The sequence below is a fragment of the Micromys minutus genome (genome assembly GCF_963924665.1).
Source record: "Micromys minutus genome assembly, chromosome: 4".
NCBI lineage: Eukaryota > Metazoa > Chordata > Mammalia > Rodentia > Muridae > Micromys > Micromys minutus.
Genome location: NC_137973.1, coordinates 31,157,982 through 31,174,641, shown reverse-complemented (window position 1 = coordinate 31,174,641; position 16,660 = coordinate 31,157,982). Strand labels below are relative to the sequence as shown.

The following is a 16,660-nucleotide window of genomic DNA, read 5'->3' as shown; positions in this document are numbered from 1 at the left end:
TTTTCAGCATTATTTTTCATTTCTTTTTTTTTTTTTTCACATCAATGGAATCAGGTTTAGGGTTCCCCCAGAGACAAGCAGGTGGCTGCGTCTCCCCTGGGGATGTAGTAAGGGAGAGGGCTACGTCCAGCAACGAAATGATGAGAGAGGGGCGGGCACACGCTCACACACTGGGCACTGGAGGAGAAGGCAGTCCTTTGAGCACAGACACTAGAGATAAACAGTCACCACCTGGTTCAGTGTCACAAAATTGGAATGGCTGTAGGGTTGAGGGCACCAGACGCAGCATTAGAAGGGTGAATTTGATTTTTTTTTTTTTTTTTTTTTTTTTTTTTTGTAGTTGGTTTAACTTCCTTTCAGCTTTTTGTTTTGTTTTGTTTTGTTTTTTAACATTTTACAAACAGCTAAAAACTACAACACGTCACAGCTACAGTGGGAGTGGGGAGAGAGGTACCAAAGAAAGCAGCCACACAGAGTAGGGTAGGACGGGGTCAGCTCTACCTACAGAGGCTGTTCTGTGGAAGGGCAAGATGGGGAAACTGAGGCTTCAGGTCCCTGCAGTAGAGGTCCCTCAGGACCCAGCCTTTTTGAGAAGGGTTAGGGGGTGGACCCCTGCTTCCTGCCCCAGCTTCTTGTGCTTTCGGATCTGCTGGTTTGACCATACGTGCCTGGTTATCCTCCCTTTCTTTCCTCTGGTACACTGCCTGTGTGGACAGGTCAGATGGGAGGGCTGTGGCTAGTGGGTAAAACCTCTCTTGAAGGAGAGAGTAAGTCCTTGTCAGATGCCCTCAGGTCCCCCGAGATTTCAGGACTCATTCTAGCCTGGCATAGGAGTTCTGCCTGCAGCCCCAACAGAGATTCAAGATTCTGGGAGGTACTATAAACAGTGGTGTGTGTGTGTGTTCACTGAAACTACTACTCTTGGCTTATATTTGAACAGTATAGTGGTACCCCTATGCCATGGCACACACACACATACACCCACACACATGAGCACACACACATACATGAGTGTATGTATACACCCACACACAGTCCAGCTAAGCTGCCTCAGAACTTACATATAAATAAGAATCAGAAAACTAATTCCATAAAATCCAGGCTTCACACTTGTAACCTGAATTGAGGTGAAAATGGAGGCCAGAGGGCTGAGGTTTATTGCTACTCCCCAGCATCCTTGGGAGGTTAGAGGGCACCCAAGGCCCTTCCCACTCAAGAAGTTCTTTTGGTCCAAGCCTCAGCCCCCAAGATGACTCCATACCTGTAGTTCACCAGGGCCTAGGCAGAGGGAATGAAGGGGAGGCAAAAGTTCTGGAACCCTTGGAGCAGGGAAACACCCCCCTCCGCTAACACTGGGGGAGAGAAGGATACAGCTCAGCCTTCTCCTTGTGCAAAGTTAGGGTGGCAGCAGGTGGGAGTGCCCCATCCCAAAAGTGGGACGAAGGGACCTTCCCTGTAGTCCCTGCCCATCAGGGTCACACACATGCACACAGGCACACACAGCTAAGACACCAAACACAGGGGAGTGAGGACCAGGACAGCAGGGCAGGGTAGGGAGAAAAGAAATTATTGGTCACAGTGTGCCTGCCATCCTTAAAGCCGCTGAGACACTCCACCATCCCTCACTGCAGCACCTGTCCCCGGGTCTCAGGCAGCTTCAGAGCCAGAGAGCTACCAAGGGCAAGAGCAGCCGAAGCAAAGAGAATGGGAGCAGCTTTGGTGATTCCCACAAAGGATGTGAAGATGCTGATTCCCAGCACAGCTGCCAGCTTGCACAGGGCATTCAGGAAGCCAAAGGCGGTCGTCCTGCTCAGTGCCAAGCCACGTGGCGGTCAGGGCCCAGAAGAAGGGAGATGGGCAGGTGGGAAGGCAAAGTGGGGTAAGACAAAAGCAGTGCGCAGGAGCAGGAAGAAAGGATGGAGTAGTGATGGAGCATGGGGCATACAGACACATTGGGAGACAGGAGAGAAAGGAGACAGAAGCAGAGGTTAGTGATTAGCACTTCAAGGAGCGAAGACAAAAGCTCCCAACTGTTAAGGAACAGCTCAGCAGGGATGTGTGTCCTACCCCTAACAACACCCTTATCCTTCACCAGATTCTTATCCCTAACGATATTCTTTCAGGTCCCTCCTCACTTCTTCCCAGCCCTGTAGCTCCTAAACCTCCTCCCCTGCCCCTGCCACACTCCAGACTACCTCTTGTCAGAAGGGTAGAGTTCAACAGTCAGCACGTCCAGCGCGTTCCAGGATGCAATACTGACTCCCCCAAAAAGGCAGAGCAGAGCGATCATGGCTGACTCACTGTTCCCAAAAGACAGGAAGAAGCAGGAAACACAGGACAACACACTGGAACCAGCTGGAGCCAGGAAAAGAGACAGCAATGAAACCCAGCCATGACCCCAGCTTACCCTCAGCTAGCTTTGAGGCAACCCCAGGGTAGCCAAAAGGTAGGCTTTTCACTTGTCCTCAACCCCTGTGTTTGTTAATACCCATTCCAGTAGCAGCCATTTATTCAATACCAGCTATAAACTAAGTATTGGTATGTTTTCCATGGACCTATCTGAGAGATCAGCCTTTTGAGAGAGGAGCTATTTCCTGTGAGAGGTGCTGTGGTTGCAGGTCAAGCTCATAGGGTGTAACCTGTCCAAGGTGGAGCTGAACCTCAGATCTATAACCTCAAACCCCATTTGCCTACCATCCTACCTATTTCTTTAACACCCTAGAGTAACTTCTGTGCCAGACCCACCCCCATATCGTAGCATCCTACGAAACATGCGAAGGGAAAGCTCTCTGGTCAATGTTTTCCACAAGAGGAGATGAGAAGCCTGCTGACAGTCCACCCAGCCCAGGATGCCTCTATCCTACATCAGACAGCACCCAGTCCTTAAGCCCCTTACCAAGCATTCTGAGCCTGCCAATCTTGTCCATGAGCAGAGCAGACACAATATTTCCAGGAAGCACAGCCAGCGTCCCCAAGAAGCTGACAAAGTATACCATGTAGGCACCTTCACCCGTCCCTGTCACGTCTAGTGGGCAGCCTTCCTTATTGTGCAGGAACGTGCTGTTCACCAGACGGCTGTTCACGAACTTGTACTCAAACAGATCTAGAAGATCAGGACACAGGACAAACATGAGAACTGCTACATCTGTGGAAGTTAGCGGTCAGGGGCTCTCAGCATTATCGCTGACACTAGTATCCAACATCATCACCATGGGAACTAGCAATTTTCTCAGCAGAGGGACCATAAGCAAGAAGCGTGCATGACACCTGAGCTGGCTATAAACAGGAGCCCTGTTGCTGAACTGGGAACTGCTTCTGAGGAAAACATTCAAAAGAAGTTTTTAGGTGAGCCTCTGTGTGTCTCTGTGTCTCTCTGTGTCTGTCTGTCTTAGTCTCTCTCTGTCTCCCTCATCCTCTCCCTCTCACCCGCCCACTCACTCTCTCTTTCCTGCAAGGTGAGAAAAGCTTACACAACCCTCCATTTAGAGGTGGGATGTTAGCCAGGCGGTGGAGGCTCACACCTTTGATCCCAGCACTCTGGATGCAGAGGCAGGAGGATCTCTGAGTTTGAGGCCAGCCTGATTTAGAGAGTGAGTTCCAGGACAACCAAGCTACACAGTAAAACCCTGACTTGAAAAAAATACAGAACCAAAAACAACAACAAAAAGGAGGTGGGGTGTTCCAGTCTAGCACATAGAACTCAGCCTTTGAGCTAAGACCATTAGTCAGGTTTTTGTTTTGTGTTTTGTTTCTTTTTCTCTCTTATATCTTTTCAAAAAGATTTATCTTAGGCTTTTTTGTTTTTGTGTTGTTGTTATTGCTGTGTGTGTGTGTGTGTGTGTGTGTGTGTGTGTATGTGTGTGCGCGTGCGCACATGTACCATGAATGCTCAGGGGCCAGAAGACAATGTTAGATCCTTTAGAACAAGGGTTACGGGCAGCTGTGAGCTTGGAATTGAAGTAGGTTCTCTGCAAGAGCAGTAAGTGCTCTTAACTGCTGAGCCATCTTTTCAGCACTGTTTTTAAAGGGTTTTGTTGTTTCTTTTGTTTTTTGCTTTTTAAAACAGGTCTCATGCAGCCTAGCCTGGTCTCAAACTTGATCTTTAGTGGACTTGAACTCCTGGTCCTCTCTTCTCCACCTAGAATTTTTTTATTACTAGGGATTAAACCTAGAGAGCATCACATGAGTTGGGCAGGTGCTCTACCACTGAACTCACCACTCTCAGCCCTTTCAAATTTTGAGACAGGAACTTACAAAGTCGCCCGCCCAGGTTGGCCTTAAACTTTCTCAGACAATTTTCAATCCCCCTACCTCAGCCTTCTGAGGAGAGGGATTGCAGGCCTCTGCTAGGCCAAGCTAAGAAGCAGACTGACACCATGGGTCCCAGCTTCTTCCTTATTAAATACCCCTTGTATTGTCTTCCTTTTCCCCAAACACCCAGTTTACCCTCTTCAAAACTGCATTAACATTACCTCAATGAAACTTTACAATTACAGCTAAAGGTAAAAGAATTCCAAGTTTTCCTCAGATAGTGGATCACAGGAAAATGCCCATTATATTTCCCAAATCACCGGTGGTAGCCAGTAAGCGACCCCACCGCTCCAGGACACTCAGCTTGAGAACAGGAAGCCAGGGGATGTGGAAGCCTCTTTCTCCCTTCATCAAAGTCCCTCAGGCTGACACCCACTGGCTGCCTTACCGGTGTTATAGAACACAGTGTTGATAAATGTGCAGTTGCGGAAGAATGTGTTGCTGGACGTAACATCTTCAAAGTAACACTCCTCAAAGAGGGAATCCTCAAAGGACACTGACTTCAGACGCAGCCCGATGAATCTGCAGGACCAGGATGAGACACACCCCCTCAACCTTTGCCCCTCACTCACTCACACCCCCAGAAGTAGTGAGACCAAGACCAGGAGCCTTGATCATACACAGGCTTTGCCTCAAACCACCTTGTCTTTAGCTCAGACTCATCAGTGAGAAGGAAGTAGGAGGAAGAGGGAAATGTGATGTGGAAACACCCCCCACATACTTGTCGTTGAAGTACTGTCCCCCTCGGTGGATCTGATTCTCCAGTGTGAAGTTAAATGTCACATGCTCTACGCGCTCCCCTGGGAACACTTTGGTTCGGGCTGCATAGTCCACAGCCTGGAGATGGCGGATCATGTCAGGAAACCAGACAGTCAAACCATAGTAGCTGGAGAGTCAGAGGCGTGGAATCAGATGGGGCAAATGAGATGCCAGAACCCCATCACAGGGGCAGATGGACAGTCTACCTGTGTAGGAGCATGCTTACTCCCCAGCCTCATCCCACACATTCTCCATTCAGCCATTGTGGTTCTGGAGACTTTAAGGTCTTCTACACTACCCATTATACTCCCCTACCCATTCACTGCGAGGATTTAGGTCCCTGTCCACCAAGCCCAAGTGTCCCCATAATACAACATCCTTACCTCAGCACGGCACCACTGTACTAACTCTAACAGCTAGTTTTATCTCTTCCTGATGGAAGATAAACTAAGGACTGAAGCATGTCTCTTTATCCCAGTACATTTCTGGCAAACATTGAACACCTGTCCGTTTGAATTACAAGTTTGATGACTTAAGTAGAGAACCTGGAAAAATAGCACCCTCCCTCCGGATGTGCTCCTTCCTGTCCAGTCTCATCTCTCTTCTTCAGCCACACACGACCACAACCAACACTTAGCCCCCTCACCTGAAGGACATGGTGAACCACACACCCATCATCATCAGAGTGATGCGCCGGTACTCCGGACTGAAGCAGGAGAGGAAATTCCCCCAAACCTACACAGGACACAGTGAAGGCAAAAGATGGCCACACTAACGCCTCCCTATTGACCTCCAATTCTTGCCTTTCCCGCCTCCCTCAGTTCACCTTCACCGGCACACAGGCTCAAGCCCTCCCTTCTCCACTTCCCCCACTCCTGTTGCTCCGTCCCTCACTCGATCATTACCTGACTCCCCAGGCTCAAAGCCCGTACTCCCCAGCGCTGGTACCAGGTTCCTGTGTCAGACTGGATCTCAATCAGTTCATCCTCCTGATGAATCGTTTTAATGTGGGTTACCTGGGCACACGGAAGGGAGTGAGCTATCACGCACAATTCCCGACCCGCTCCAAGGGTCTCTTTCTCAGGGGCAAAAGGGGAGGCAGTAAGCAACATAATGCCCTGGGGGGGGGTCACTGAACTACAGTGTGGTCTGAGACATCTAGGAAATGGGTGACATCCAGAAGGGTCCAAGTGGGGGTTGGGGGCTGAGTTGTAGCTTACTGAGAAGACTCTCTCAGGGTGGCCCTTGGCTCGCATGTTGGTGTCATGAACCTGCTTCAGCACCATCCAGGCTTCGTCGTGCTTCCCGTTCTAGAACCACAAACATAATTCCCAACATGCAATTCGGGGGTCCCAGATCCAGCGTTCCAGATCCCATCCCTTCCAGAGTCCCAAGATACAAAAAGTCTCCCGGCTTCCTCTGCAACCCTAGTCTATGGTATGTACACCAGCCCAAGCTAGGGCTCAGCAAGGTATGATGAGACTTGGTCAAGACATGGGATGGGGGAGGTGTTGCAAGGGAACAGATGCCAGCATAGATCCTTGGGGGTCTCCAGTAAAGCAAAGGAAAGCCTAAAATGAGGGGAATAATAGCCCCAGGAGGAGCCACAACTCAATCTGCTGGAGCCAGGAATAGTCTGTAGAGAGATATAAAGGGGGTCCCAACTTGAGCCTGCACAATTGTAAGCCACCCATAGAGGAGCAGGTCTCCTGGTCTCTCCAAACCCCCCAGGAACACATTTTAAGACAAAGGAAGCAGGATAAAGTCCCCCAGAGTTATGGGCTTGTGAAGGAGGAGGCGGTCACAAGAGTGCACCAACCCCACAGCAAGCATTTTCATCCCCACACTCCCAACACCCCTAGAGCAATCTGTTCACCTCTAGGAAGAAGCGGGGACTCTCCGGCTGCGTAGTCAGAGCCCCGATGGCAAACACAGAGGGAAAGGCACAGACGAGAACAAAGACTCTCCAGCTGTGGAACTGGTAAGCAGAGCCCATCTGGAAACTCCACCCTGGCGGACAGTCACAGAATCAGCAGAGAAGCCGGGAGCACAGCAGAGCTGGGAGCACGGAGAGTCTGAAGACGGCTTACCATAGTGGGGGATGATGGCCCAGGCCATTGCAGCTGCATACACTCCACCAATCATCCAGAACATGCAGAGCCAGCTCAGATGCTCCCCACGCTTCTCCTGGGCCAGAAACTCCGAAAAATAGGAGAAGACAATGGGGATGGAACCGCCAATCCTGGACATTTCAAAAGTAAACATTAGGAAACAGCCGTCCTCCCAATCCCTCACCTCAGTGCCAACTTTATTCCCATCTCATACATCATGCCCTACAAGCTCTTTCTGACACCAGCCACCAAGTCACTATTCTTGGGATGGCAGGAAACAACAGGCAAGCAGGTCTTGCATCAAGGAAAGAACAAGCATTGAACCCTCGGAGTGGCTACGACTTGGGAAGGAGGCAAGATCACTGCAGAAAAGGGAAACGTAGTAGAACGTGGTGAGCCCAGCACCAGGGGCAAAGGCAAGGAGAGTATTACATAGTGTACCAGGTCAGCTATGTCTCCATACTAACACTCTGTCTAAAAAAACAAAACAACCCCCCAAACAACAACAACATATGGAGACAGTGCAGGTGCAGACTTCAGATTCTGCCAAAGAGAGTGTCAACAAGCTTTCTTAGCAAATTCAGGACAAATATATATTCTGGGAGGGGTAATTCCAGGGTGTTCTGGGAGGGGTAATTCCAGGGTGTTCATGATGAGCCCAGGGGTAAGGCTCAGGCCCACTGGACCTCAGTGTGCACAGCCTCAGAAGTAGAGGTAAGCTGGGGGACTCTGGGACAGACATGGTGTTCTGGATGTTAACAGGCAGGCACTGGACATGGGGAGCTGTCCTGAAGAGGGGAGGGGGTGGGAAAGGTGTTTATTCACTCAGCTCACACAGATTTAATGTGTACACTGTGCCAAGGGTACATCACAGCAGTGACCAGCGCACAGCTCTGTCTTTAAGGGTTTAAGATGTGGACACTCACCCAACCCCAGAAAGGAGGCGGCAGAAGAGGAAGGTGCCGTAACCCTGGACGAAGGATGAGAAGAAGGCGAAGACGCTGTTGACGGAGAGCGAGATGAGCAGACACTGTCTCCGACCCAGCCGATCAGCCAGGCCTCCCCAGAGGAAGGCCCCCACCATCATGCCCAGATACACAATGAGGCCTGCGGAGAGGAGGAAAGGGAGGGTGATGAGCAGATATGCGTCAATTCTCTGACCAGCTTTGTGTTAGAGACCCAACTCTGGGGGCTGGAACTCCTGCAGTAAAATGGGTCTGAAGAACTTCTAGGAGCTAAGTTTACCCAGAGACGGGTGTGTGTGTGTGTGTGTGTGTGTGTGTGTGTGTGTGTGTGTGTGAAAGTGGTGGACAGTCACCACTGCACACCAGGGGCTCAAAGGCAAGAAGACAAATATTTGAGAAAAACAGCCCTCACGTTTGCTGCCCCCTCCCCCTCCCCAATCGTCTCTCTTCCTCTCTCTCTGCTTCCCCTCCTCCATCTACTGCAGACTACTCATCCCTAACTCACCTCGAAGTGAAATGGGTCTACCTAGATTCCTAGATACCACCCGCCCTCTCTATCCTCCCAAACTGTTTGAGATCGTCATCCTCCTTGTCTTAGACTGACACTGTGTCTCTCTGTGCAGCTCTGGCTGGTCTGGAACTCACCGTGTAGACTAGACTAGCTTCAAACTCACAGATCCGCCAGCCTCTACCTCCTGAGTGCTCGAACTAATGACGTTCACACCACACCTCTCTCCCAGTTCTGATACCCTTACAGAAGGAAATCTGTTCCTCGGGAAAGAGGCTCCAATACAAAGTTTATCCTTTATCCTTCCAGCCCCGGTACTTGGGATCCTAAAATTCCCCCAGTTTTTTGTTTCTTTCCTAAAACCAAAATTGGAGTTGATTTTTAAAGTCATCTCTAAAACTTTGCATTTTGTCAGTGTCCAAACCAAGCCCAGAGAGAGAGAGAGAGAGAGAGAGAGAGAGACAGAGACGGAGAGAGAGAGGGGGAGAGAGAGATCTCTTGAGAAGCCAGCCCTCTATAATTTCTCCGTGAGCATATGAGTTCTCTCCTTCTAGATCCCTGTCAGGAAAGGTCATCAAAGATGTTCCTGGTCCCTAGACACTCCCATGTCTGAGGTGTCTTTACCCACATCACTCCAAACAGACTCTCCCGTATATACCAAGGCATTTCAAAACTGTCTTGTTCTACAGTCAGGGAACCGCAACTCAATAACAGGATGGAAGACTTTGAAGATGCATTAAATAAATCGTAGCCCAACCCACCACGGCCATATCCAGCAGTTAGACAAACTCCACCCACACAGGCACCAGTGAAAGTCACAATCCAGCTATACTCCCTCTCACACACAAATTCATTTACCCAACCTCCAGAAGAGGGTGTCTATGGGGGTGGCACGGGGGTTGGTGGGTGGGGTGGAGAGTCAGTGGACCCTCTAGGTACAGTTTGCAAAACTAGTGGGAAGGACTAGGTGGTTCCCCACAGCAGGATACTTGCAGACCTCTCTTACCTAGCATGCCTTTGTTGGAGTCTGACAGGCACATGTCTTTCTCCGCACTGGGCAGCACAAAGCCCACCACAAAGACCTCTACACCATCTGCCATCAGCGCCAGACCCAGCACGAAGTAGAGTGTCCACTGGAAGCGTCCATGGCCACACTCCCGGAGGATGGTTTCGTACTGCTGAGCCAATTCTTCCCGGTCTTTACGCCGCTGCGCCTCCCCCCGGCCCCCAGGGGGACCCTCCCCATCACTCAAGCCCCCTCTCACTCCAGCCAGGGGTGCCCCATCTGCCATCCGTTCGCCTTTGCCCCCAGACTCTGCCCGGGGGATGCCCTGATACTCTCCCTCGTAGATCTCATCATCCTCGTCGTGACCCTCGGTGGCATCGCTAGAAGCGCCACCTTCCTCCTCATCCTGGGCCCCTTCTCCGCGGTAATAGCCGTCGGCAGGGGCAGGGTAGTCATCGTCATCCTCCTCCTCCTCAAAGCGGGAGTAGGACCTTCGGGAATACTCATCCTGAACTCTGTCGAGGCCCTTCACCACCTTCTTGGCCGCGTGCTTCTTAACTTCCTTGGCAATGTCTTTGGCCCCACGGATGAACGCTGCTCGGTCTCGGAAGCCCTCTTCCATGATGGGGCTTGGGACAGGTCACAGGATTTCTGCTTCTTTTTCAGCCCTTTGCTCAGTGAATTGGAGGGGTCAAGAAGACCCTCTCCCCAGATGAAATGTGCTCCAGTATCTTTGGGCTCAGACTAAGAGGGCCTGGCCAGTGAAGTCCAGAAGGGGAAAAGGAAGAAAAGAGCTTTGTTCTACACCAGGTTCAGTAGGGTGAGTGGGGAAGGGAGAGGGGGGGTAGGGAGAGGAATTGGGAAAGGGGAGCCAGGCTGGAAAAGCTAAACCAAGGAGCCAAGATATTTCAGGGAGGGCTGCCAATTTTTCTCCTGGGAGGCTCTGGAGATCTAGGAAAAGAGAGGAAAAAGAAAGCTCACTAGACTAGTGAAATGAGAACCAATATGGAATCCCTCTCAACCTAGGACCGCTGGCCACCAGTTATTAAAGAGAGATGATTATCTGGACCAACTATGAGCCGCTAGATGGATACAAGTCCCTTTACTTAGACGCAGTAGGGTAGTAGATCCACAGAGTTTGCTCCAGAATCGGTCACATATCTGCTCCCCTCTAACCACTGCCCACATCCATTGCAAAGAACACCCAGGAAACAGGAGAAGCAAGAATTTCCTGATTTAGGTTCCTGGGGAGTACTGGTTGAGACAGAGGCTGATGCAAAGGGGCAAGCCTTCCTCAGCCCACTGATGGTTCTGAAGGCAGGGCCTCCACATTCTTCCCTCAAAGTCTCCCAAGGGGAGATTCCCACCAACTTAGGCTAGTAAGTAAAGCTCAGCCTCCAGAGTCAGATAGCCTTGGGTTTGACACTGCATGAGTTTGACATGGCTCCCCTGGCTCCTCTTACTTAAGAGAAAAGTGGGGGCTCGGTGATACAGACCATTTGTGCTTACCTCAGGACCTGGCACAGAAAAAGCAACGAAAAAGAGCTCTATCTAGTGTTGTGGTGACTGGAACATAGCCAGATGTCCCCGTACTCCTCCTTAAGATCCCCTAGCCAAGGCACCACTGCCTATCCTTCAGGGTAAGCTGCAGAAAGGGACACTATCAAGGAGAATGCTGGTCAGATGCAAAGCACATGACACTTGAGGTCCCTGCTTGATGGGCAGGCTACCCCAATTTGCCTGAGCCTTAGTGTCCTTCTGTTTAGCTTGATGGTAATTGAATTGGCAAATCCACCCCAGAGTTGTGAGACTTAACCTCCTGGAGTTATTTTATGAGTATTAGTTTGCTTCCTTTCCTGCTGTATTGACAAAGTGTGAAAGCAGCAGCTCCGGCGGAGGCGTTCACTCCGCGGCTGATGCCCAGGATCCTCCTTGGAACTTTGTCTGGGTTTAAACTAACTTCAACAGCTGGAATTAGGTATATCCTTTGCAAACCAACAGGATTAGGACCCCAAAAAGGAGGCTTGAAACCTAGGTAGGAGGGACAAGAAGGCACAAGATCATGAGCTAAGGGGGACCATGTTACCCCTTTCCTCCAGAATGTCACATATAGACAGACCCCCTTTTGCCAGTGGGGTAGGAATAGAAAGGACTGGTTGAGGTCACATTTCCAGTGAGAGTCTAAGTTGTGCCTCATTCTTCCAGGGTCTCCCTTCCTAATCTCCCTTAATCCCCTGGTTCTTCGGGAGTCAAGGAACAAGAAGTCCATAAATACTGCATTGCGTAGGCAGCTGGTAGAGAATGAAGGGGACCTACCTCCCCCCAAATAAGACACCCCCCAAATGAAGGCATAGGATAACCTCCTTCAGGGCCACAGAGGACACAGGCCTAGATTAAGAGCAATATTATTCCCCTAAAATAATCAATCCTCTGCTTCTACCCAGCCAAAGCCTTGACTAATGTCACACACACACACACACACACACACACACACACACACACACACACGCACACATGCACACACACGGGAAAGGGTAAATAGTGCCATGTCATTCAGAAAGACAAACTGGCAGTGGACAGCAGTGCTCAGAAACAGTGGCCTCAGTGTCACCTTTTCTCCATGGTTCAGGGAGCAGCTGTCCTCACTGCCAAGGCAATCTGTGTACCTCGCCTTTCCCAACCATGATCTCCTCCCCAGACCCTGAAGGAAGATTTGGACCTCCCAGGAGCTGTTTCCCATGCATGTTGACATTGTTTGCCCCTTGGGCAGAGTGTGGGGGTCAGGAAGGCTCCCTCAGCCACAACAGTACATGGTGGCTCAACAGCCAGCTCCCTCAGGGCCAGCAAGCCCAGGAGGGAGAGAAGACAAATTCTTTGAGCTGGTGAGGAAGTCGTGCTATATTTAGCCCACAGAGCAGCACAGAGTGGCTGAGCCTGAGGAGGAGAGACAGCACCGGGAGAGGTGGAGTTAAAGGAGACCAGGCTGGGGTTTACCAAGTCCTTTAAGGCTGGCTGGTTTCACCTGACCGGAAGAAACATGTCCAGATTTTCTGCAGAAGGTGGAAAGGGCTTCGTAAGCAAACCTTTCGAGACTACCGCTCAGGTCTAGACTAGCCCCCTAATCAGAGCCCCTGCATTGGAGACCACCCAGGTCATTAAAAAGTGACAAGGTCATGCAGAAGCAGTCATTGGTCAAAAGGTTCCCATGGAAAAGGACAAGGGACAGAGAAGGTAGGGTGTGGGGGATTCCAGAGCGCTCCTCCTGCATCACAGAATGGTCACTGACCCCTACCCCTGCCGCAGGACTGGCAAGACGGAGCCTCACCCCTACAATCTACCCCTTGGTATAAAGGATGGGAGCATCCAGTTTTGTGGGGGGGGGGAGGGCTGGCAGGGGGAGGTGTCAGCTGAGAATGTACACGGAGAAATGCTCACGGAGAGGCCAGGGATGTAGAGAAAATGCTTCACATGCACAGCCTTAGGGACTGTCTCTGCCAGGATTGAGGAGACCCTCGCCTAGCTTCAGCCTGGGTACCAGGCATGAGCCCTGGAACTGATTACAGTGCTGTTCCCACCCTGGTCCTGCTGCTGGACCATCATTCGGCATTCCTTCTCTGACCCCCTAAGTAAGCACCTCTAAGCGCCAAGCCCCAACACCTGGTTGCTTCCCATGTCTGTCTGCCCAGTATTTCATTTCTTCTGTCCTTCACCAAACCAATTCCTCTACCCCCTAACCCACCCTAGAGAGGCAAGAGAGGTAGTAATCATTCTCTGGCCCCAGCCAAGGTCACTTACCATGGGGGGGGGCACATACATCAAGATGAGGAGGGGATGGAGTTTGAGGGGACCTCAGCTTACCTAACAGCCCCTCACCAGGTTTATGTAATGGGGACTTTAGGCTAAGGTAGAAAAAAAAAACCTCGAATATACATATGTATGTATGTGTGTATATACATACAAATACATATATGTGTATTGCACATATATATTTATTTATCCAAGTATATTCTCAAAGCAACTGAAATAAATGGCCCATTCCCCAAACCACCATCACCACCACCCTCACCCCTACAGCGGGGACAGTCACCCTCCCCATAAGCAAAGCATCAGAGATAAAATGGCTGCAAGACTAGACGAGGATGCTTCTGCCTGGGGCGGGGTGGAGGTGAGAGGAGAGGGGTCTCACCTGAGCTTGGTTTCCCGGGTCAGGGAGTCCCCGGGTGAGGGAGGGGGTCCAGCCACAGGGCTGAGGCGGCAGTGGCGACTGCTCCTCCCGGGTACCAGGGGAAGCGGCACTGCAGACCTGCCCCCCGCACGCGCTCCGGCCCCGCCTCCGACCCTCCCTCCCCCGCGCCTGTGAGCAGCGGGAGAGACCATTGTGGGGGGGGGGTGGCTAAAGAAAGGATGATGGGGGGACTTAGGACACAGGAAGAAAAGATGAAGGAACTGGAGAGGATTGTCAGGATGACAGCTGGAAATGACAATCTTTCTCAGCCCCTTCCTCCCTAGCAAAAGATGCCAGGAACTAACGGAAGACACTGACAGTGGCCAGGGGAGTAAGTGGAGGAAACAGACAGGAGAGGATGAATGAGGTAGCCCTTCCTTTGCACCCAAGCCAAGATGAGAGAACCCAGGAGTCCCAGCCGACGTTCTTGCTGTGTTAAAAACCGCTCCCTCCCCTTCTGCACTGCTCCCTGGAATTAAAAATCCTCTCCCAAACCCACAGATCCAAGAGCTAACACTTGGAGACCTTTTTGCTCCACAAGTCAGAGGCATTTTGAGGTTGTATACGCTGAACCAGTCTACTCCAGATAAGACCTTGGAATTATCTGGAAAGAGCACTGACCAAGGCATATCCCAGATTTCCACCTCTTTGGCCAAGTCCCCTGCCTCTGTAAACCTCAGGCTTCTTATGTAGTAAGTGGAGTGTTTTGGACTAGTCTTTTGTAGCTGTAATACCACGAGTCTGCTCAGTAACGTGTGGATCTAGGATGCTGGGAGATGCTGAATACAGAAGGCTGACAGCCTGTGTGCTCAGAGTTTTCCCAGATGCCATTTGACATGTTCAATTTACAATTCTAGGGATGTGGGCCTAAGTTTTGTAGGACCCAATGTTGAATTTTGGAAATGTATGGGTCAGTAAGGTTCACAATTTACTGAAAGTCATAAGTTACTAATGTACCCTAAAAATTGACCTCTCACCTAGACTGAAGATTTATGCGTCTAGTGCATTCTCCCTCCTTAAGCTAAATCACGACCATGCCAATATATAAGTTACACAGTGGCATAGGTGAATAAGAGAACTTGTATCTTTAATGGCATCTCGCCATCTCCGGGAGGATGCCAATGAATCCAAAAACTCTCCTGGCAACAACTCTGTGCCCCACCTCTGCGAGCAGGGAAGCTTTGCCAATGCTCTAGAAGTACTCTAAGTCTGCTGGCCAGAGCACTCTTTCCAGGATGGTACTTGGAACAGCTCTGTCCACATGGGCCTCAGGGACTGGCCCTTTACTAGGCTTTCATTGATTTCTTCTTATGGTTTACTACATCTTTTTAACACATTATTCCCTGTTTTATGTTATTGCCAGGCATTGCTGTTGGGAAGCTTTCTTCTCTCTCAGGTGATCCTGCATATTCTGCACTGATATACGTATTAGCTCCTCAGAAGAAATACAGCACTCATCAGGCACGGGTGGTAGCACAAGCCTGCAGTCCCAGCCAATCAAGAAGCCGAGGCATGTCCCATGCCTGTCTGGGCTACAGAGTAAGTTTAAGGGCATCTTAGACCCTGTATCAAAATAAAGAGGGCCGGGGATTCAGTCCCCAGTACTGCAAGCTAATTAAAATGGAAAATATGAAGTTTCTTTTTAAAGCAAGGAAAGAAAGTACCTCACCATCTCCACCTCCCAGTCCCCTGGACAGGGCTCATCAACACTCTGGTCTCTTTTTAAATTTATTTTATTTCATGTATGTGAGTACACTGTAGCTGTCTTCAGACACACCAGAAGAGGGCATCAGATCCCATTACAGATGGCTGTGAGCTACCATGTGGTTGCTGGGAATTGAACTCAGGACCTCTGGAAGAGCAGTTAGTGCTCTTAACCGCTGAGCCATCTCTCCTGCCCCAACACTCTGGTTTCTTGAGCTCTCAGGCTCTGTAGGGGTGGGGCACTCCTGACTTTCACTTATGCATTTTCTTGTCTACATCAGGCAGCCTCAAGGCTTTGTTATGGTGGTCTGTTAAGTCTCACATTTACATCTCTAATCCAAACCTGTCTCCTTCTGCCTAGGCATTACTACCTTGATGATAATAGGTTAACTCATATTCCTGAGCACAGCATCCTCCCTTACCTCAATGTTGTGTTGGTTTCCATGGTCACCAATGGAGCTGGAAAGAACCCCACAACCTGGCTCTGACCTCTGCCAGCCTTCACACAGCCTTTGTTATACACACCCCTCTGATGGCCAAAGACCATCCAGGAGCATGGCTACCTTGTAATTCCAGCATTCATGACAGGACAACGCCAGCTGAGGGCCAATTATGGCCCATGGGTTAGAATTAGGGAGGGCTACATCATCTTTTTAACTCTGGCTTGTCCTAGGAACTCAGAAATCCACCTGGCTCTGCCTCTGCTGGGGTCAAAGGCATGCACCACCATGCCTGGCTAGTAAGATCTTATGACTAAAAACTACAGACATCACTTTCCCAAAGGGAGTCTTCCTGAACATCAGACCAAGTTAGATGTTCTGACGACAGTGACACTTGCTGTGTCATCCTGGTCACCAGCAGAGCCTTTGTAGGAACCACAGATGTTAGAGTGGAAATCGTTCGAAAGAATGGACTGTGAACAAAATTAGGAATAAGATATGGAACATTAGCTCTCACTTTGTCTAGCCATTACTGAAGATATTCACATGGCTCCAGATGAAAGCCATGGCAACAACACTCAACAGATAATGTTTCCATGGAGCATGGTGGCACATGTCCTCAATCCTAGCA

The 16,660-nt window shown here is 50.2% G+C and overlaps 1 protein-coding gene across 1 annotated transcript; it reads right to left on the bottom strand.

Moving 5' to 3' along the window:
* Positions 1–1,622: 1,622 nt before the first annotated feature.
* Positions 1,623–10,282, bottom strand: SV2A (synaptic vesicle glycoprotein 2A; the record flags this gene model as incomplete). Its single annotated transcript, XM_080915104.1, has 12 exons — positions 1,623–1,806; positions 2,196–2,355; positions 2,897–3,103; positions 4,700–4,833; positions 5,033–5,197; positions 5,717–5,805; positions 5,976–6,086; positions 6,291–6,380; positions 6,947–7,080; positions 7,161–7,312; positions 8,108–8,288; positions 9,661–10,282. The coding sequence occupies 12 exons, from the start codon at positions 10,280–10,282 to the stop codon at positions 1,623–1,625; spliced, it is 2,229 nt and encodes a 742-aa protein (XP_080771230.1).
* Positions 10,283–16,660: the final 6,378 nt, after the last annotated feature.